Below are 5,469 nucleotides of genomic sequence, written 5' to 3'. Positions count from 1 at the left end.
CTGCCTGCCAGAGCGGGAGATGCAAGAGTCATAGGTTTGATCCCTGGGTTGGGAAGATCCCCCGGAGGAGGAAATGGCAACCCGCTCCAGGATTCTTGCTTGGAAAATCCCAAGGACAGAGGAGCCTGGCAGGCTACAGTCCCAGGGGTCGCAGACTCGGACACAACCGAGCGACTAAGTGCACACACGTGGCCTTACTGGGTGATTCTGAGATACTGCTACTGCTGCCAAAGGGGGTGAAGTCATCGTATCTCTTTCCAACCTTTAGATACTTTTCTGCTCTTTGGCTATAGGCAAGGAATCTCTATCCTAGTTAGGAGTGGAAGACTGAAGTGATCCACAGTGCAGACTTAGAAAGGATCCTGTTTTGTAAGGGAAGTTTAGAGCCTCTGCTATGAACATGGGTGATTTGTTAGAATATGCTCTGGAGGCTATCATCCAGATAATACAGTGTTCAATATGAGGAATTATTAAATTTGCCTCATAAATTCTGCCCACTGATCTTGGTAAAACAAAATTAATTTGAATATGTAGAGAAGAAAAGAATCTTGGGATTGGTAATGGGCTGGATTTTTTGAATAGGCCAGTGGTGTCAAGTGCAAATATAAAACCTGTATCTGCTACATAAATCTCCAATTGTGTACTAAATTAATGCAGGTACCTTAGGAAATCAAATCAAAATAAATGGACAGAAGTTATGAACCATACGTGATAATGATAATAAACAAGACATTTATTTTTCATACTCATTTGGGGGGAAAAAAGAAAACTCAGTTTGCTCTACCCAGTGATGGTCTTTCTGAAGGAGTCTCCATTCATTCCATAAAATTGGATAGGCTGTTTAATCTCAGATGATTTTATGCTGTTAATTCATAAAGAGAACTTCCTCTGAAGAGAGTGGTTACAGGGTGAGCCTTTGTGAGCAGCTTCGCTGGTGCGCAGCCAGACTCCCTCTCTGAGTGAAGCTTTTCCCACACTGGCCACACAGATAGGGCGTCTCTCCTGTGTGGATTTTGCCATGCAGAACACAATTCCCCCTGGTGTGGAAACTCTTCCTGCATTGTGCACAGGCATAGGGTTTCAGGCCTGTGTGGACTCTGATATGAACAATTAAACTTCCTTTCTGACTGAAGGCTTTTCCACACTGATCACATCTATAGGGCTTCTCACCACTATGAACTCTTCTGTGAACAGCAAGGTTACTTTGATTCCTGAAGCTTCTCTGACAAATAGCACACTCATAGGGTTTCTGTCCCGTGTGGAGTCTTTCATGAACGGCCAGACTACCTCGTTGACTAAAGCTTTTCCCACACTCCTTGCACTGATAGGGCTTCTCTCCTGTGTGTATTCGCTGATGTGTAACAAGATTGCCTTTGGCCCTAAAGCTTTTTCCACAATGGGTACACTCAAAGGGCTTCTGACCGGTGTGGATTCTCTCATGTAATGTTAGACTACCCTTCTGCCTGAAGGACTTTCCACATTCCTGGCACTCATAGGCCCTCTGTCTCACTCCAGGTGAATCTTCCTGTAGTGTCTTAGAATCTGGGGATTTTTGTTCCAGCTTCTCTCTTCTGAAAGAACTCTGGAAATCCCAGCTTGAGGATCCTGTGGCCTCAGACTGATCATATTTGTGGTGGGCTTCTGTCATCACATCTGGTAAAATGAGAGGGAAGTCATGTAAGAAGCACCAATATGCTGAGTGAGAAGAACAGGGAAAAAAGAAACAGTGCTTTGAGTGCTCATTATGTGCCAAATATTATACTATAAACTTTGCACAGATAACTTAATCCCGAAAACAATTTTTTGTTACAGTTAAGGAAATGAACGTATAGGGAGGCTGTCAAAGATCACTTGGCTAGGTAAGCACAGAATTAGGATTCAGACACAGGCATGCTCTGTAGCAGTGTACTGCCTCTAAATTTAGTTTAATTTAGCTTCCCAAATAGTCTTGTGTATAGACATGATTATCTCCATTTTACAGATAAGAAAACAAGCCAGAAAAATCAAACTATATAAGATCACATTTAGTCCCATACCGAAGTTTTATCTGACACCAAGACAGGTGTGGATCCAGGTTGTATGGGGCCTAAAGTTTTAAATTTTGGAGAGATTCCCATTAAAAAGCAGTATAAAAGTAGGGATAGGACCTTGAAGAGACCGGTGTAAGGGAAAGCTCCTGAAGCTTAAGTGTTGTAGGCTTCATGAGAAATCTACCTCTGCTCTAGTCTGCTCTCCCTAACAGTGGAGTAGAGTAAGCCTACGCTGTCAGGATATATGCAGCAAAATCCTAGGTACTTTACATCTATTCATTTTAGTCACTGCAGACCTGCAAGATAGAGCTTACTGTCCCATTTTGCAGATGAAGAGCCTGGTGCTCAAGAAGGTTAAATAACTTGTCTGATACCACAGATCCAGTCATGGCAATCATAGAATTTGATCCAGGGAATTTTCCCCTTTAAAATCCATGCTGTTTCAATCTGCTAAGCTATGGTGAAACTGAAGTCAGTTTTGGTTTGGAAGTTTTTCTCAACCCTTCCTATGCAGATATTGACAGTACTTCCCAACACTGCCCTGTATATGAGCCTCCTACTGCACTTTAAATATGAGTCCATTCATCACTAATAATAGTTTTCTTGGAGTCATCCTAGGTAGATTTCAACTTGTTCCTCTGTCTTACCATTTCTCATTCAGTCACTGTGCTGAGATTTAAAACTGCTCATTCATTTTCTCAGATACCACCTCCATATCAAGACTGTTCCCTTGCTGTTTCTAACTCAAGCTTGTAGGCTTTCCCTGTAACCCCTAAAAATAGTGAGCTTCACCAAAGGAACATCTTCTCTGCATCCCCAGCCTGTTGTCCAGTGCTGAGAACAGGGACACTGATTATTGTGACTTGGCATCCCAGCAATCAACAGACTCACTGAAAAAGGCTACATTCTGGGCATATCTTCCATGACAGTCCAGCAGGGTAGCTGTTGGAAATCCAAACATGTCCACTCCTGCTGTATGAGCTTAATCACCACCTCTTCATATGATTCTTCCATGGGCTGTACTTGAGTACCTAGGGAGGGAAAAACAAAAACAGGAATGGATAAGAGAACTGATAAGTGAGAACAGTCAAGAGGAGCTCTGGTTTGGGATACGAGTGAATGGAGGGAATCCTGCTTGCCTGATATAATACCAGTCATCTACAACATGACTGCAAAATGGACCAAGAGGCACCATAGCTACTCATAAATGAGTCCAGGAGGAAGCAAGAGGTCAAAAGCAGAGAAGACAAAAAGTAAACATGTTTCTCTTCCTGCCAATGCCAAGAAAATGGTCCTTACTATTTGTACCTTAGCTTTCGCATGGGATCTTCCACTTCCTTCCCCCACCTAACTGCCTGCTATTTTATCCTCCAAGTTCCAGAGGAATTCAGAATATAAAAAACAACATTTCAGCCTTAATAATTGGTTCTGTGATTGAAATGTCTGACTCTCCTCTCCAGTCCCCTCTAAATTATTAGGACAGAACAAGAGCTTTCATATTTCCTTTTAGCAGTTCTTTGGAGGCTCTGCAAGATATGAGAATACCGGTTCTGAGGAGGCATACTACTTGTCAATTCTTGGAAAAAGAAGAACTACTCCAGATTCCAAATCCAAGTAACTTGCCCCAAGTCCCAGAGCCAGTATGGAGTCAAGGTGGAGCAAAGGTTCAAATCCAAGACTTCTTGGATCCAAAGCCTATGTCTAGACAATTCTTTACTTTCTCATCAATAAAAAGTGAACGGAACAGAGCTTGACCAGACTTTACTATTCTTCCAGATCCTAGGAACCCTCCTGCTCCACATTATCATTTCCTATTTTGGGGGGAATATTCTTATTTCTGGACCCTAATTACTGAATTCTTGTATTAATGCAGTGGTTCAGTGTGTATAATCTTTGTTTCCCTCTAACATATCCCACGAACACGCTGGCCTCCTGATTTAATGAATAGCAGTGTGATGCTACAGTTCTTCGTTAACCCAAGGGTCTGGTCTTCTTGACAGCCGCACTTTCTGTTACACCTTGTGATGACTGTAGAGACATTAAAAACTCTTATTTGAAAGACTCAGCTCCAGTTTGCATCGCAAGCCACAAAGCAATGCCCTATTGGTGTCAGGACATCATAGCACCATTCACTTGGAAGTCCTAGGTGTTACTGATGAACCATACATCCACCGAGCGTCACTGAAAAGTACATAGGTACCTGCTGCCCGAGGCTGGACCCTGTCCTTGGTGAGTCAGCAAAGAGTTTGCTCAGAACACCTTGGATAGAATTTTCAGCTGTGCCTCTCTACATGCTGTGAGATATTCAAGTAACAGCTCAGCTGTTTCAAGAACCTCCTGATTAATGAAGGGAAATTTCCATATTTTTCCTCCATAGATTCCACAGGTGTGCGGAATCAAATTCTTGAAGATTCTGTAGAAAGACACTTTATAATAGAAAATAGTGTTTTTTCCTATCAAGAAAGCCCTTATATCCTGCTCACAATGAGGCCATGAGAGACGAATCCTACCCTCTGTCTCCCCTTAACCGACACTGGGGAAGTAACCAAACAGCCCAGACCTATTCACTTACTTAATAAATGCTGTGATATCAAGTAGCTTCTGGGAGACTCACAAACGTGAAGGGCCTCTGACATGACCTAACAGACTTAAGGCCTAAAGTTGCGAGTCTTCAGTGAAGGACCAGGACAGGGGGAACTCTGCTGTACCCGGGGCATAGCTTCAGGACTGGGAGATTCTGGGGAGCGGTGATTATTTTCCCCGCACACCGGAATTCACTTTGTCCTTTCCCATTTCCCCACTCAGAGGAATTTGTCCTTTCTTTCACCCAGCCTAGAGACTGCATTTCCCGTCTCCATCTTCTGAAGCCCTCCCCGCGGGCCCAGAGGCACACCTGCCCGTGGTCCCTCCCGCGTCTCCAGGTGCGGGGCCTTCCCGCACTCCCCGGCCCGCCTTGCGGAAGAGGGGCCCCTGCTCCTCCCGACAGACTCTCTGCCATTCCCGCCTCAGCGATTTCCCCACCCGGACCCGCGCCGGACCTCAGCACCCCGCTCTCCGGTCCAGCTAGACCTTTTCTTGCGGGCCGCAGACCTCTCGCCTCGCAGCTGGCCTCTCTTGGGAGGCTCCAGGCTGGTCAGGCCTGCTCAGGGACGCGAGGGGGTGGGGGTCGGAGGCGGCGGCCTGAAGGCGGGGCCCTGCCTCGTCTGGGTGTACTGACCCAGCCAGCGGCCTCACTCACCACAGCCGCGCGCGCCCGCAGACAGACAAAGGCCGGCACCGAGCCCTTAGGAACGCCGGCGCGAGCGGACCGGACTACAACTCCCAGGAGGCTCCGCGCGAGCCCTAGCCCCGTGCCTTGGCGGCCCCGGCTTCCCCGAGCACTGTGGGAAACGTAGTTCGGCGATGCGACCCGCCGCTCCGGCTCGGGGGGGGGAGGCGG

At 46.1% G+C, this 5,469-nt stretch overlaps 1 protein-coding gene across 8 annotated transcripts; it reads right to left on the bottom strand.

Annotated features, from left to right (window-relative positions):
* Positions 1–712: 712 nt before the first annotated feature.
* ZNF32 (zinc finger protein 32) lies at positions 713–5,343 on the bottom strand. 8 transcript variants are annotated; one of them, XM_010854488.1, is made up of 3 exons: positions 5,269–5,343; positions 2,922–3,061; positions 713–1,695 (listed from the first exon to the last, which is right to left on the bottom strand). In XM_010854488.1, exons 2-3 carry the CDS (start codon positions 2,989–2,991, stop codon positions 902–904), a joined length of 864 nt encoding a protein of 287 aa, XP_010852790.1. In that variant the 5' UTR covers positions 2,992–3,061; positions 5,269–5,343; the 3' UTR covers positions 713–901. The 8 variants fall into 8 exon arrangements, with proteins under 8 accessions (XP_010852790.1, XP_010852794.1, XP_010852793.1 ...); XM_010854492.1 differs by having other exon boundaries at positions 713–1,653; XM_010854491.1 differs by having other exon boundaries at positions 5,248–5,333.
* Positions 5,344–5,469: the final 126 nt, after the last annotated feature.

The sequence above is a fragment of the Bison bison genome, unplaced genomic scaffold (genome assembly GCF_000754665.1).
Source record: "Bison bison bison isolate TAMUID 2011002044 unplaced genomic scaffold, Bison_UMD1.0 scf7180017864341, whole genome shotgun sequence".
Classification (NCBI taxonomy): domain Eukaryota; kingdom Metazoa; phylum Chordata; class Mammalia; order Artiodactyla; family Bovidae; genus Bison; species Bison bison.
The sequence above is the reverse complement of the archived record's forward strand: the minus strand, read 5'-3'. Positions and strand labels throughout refer to the sequence as shown.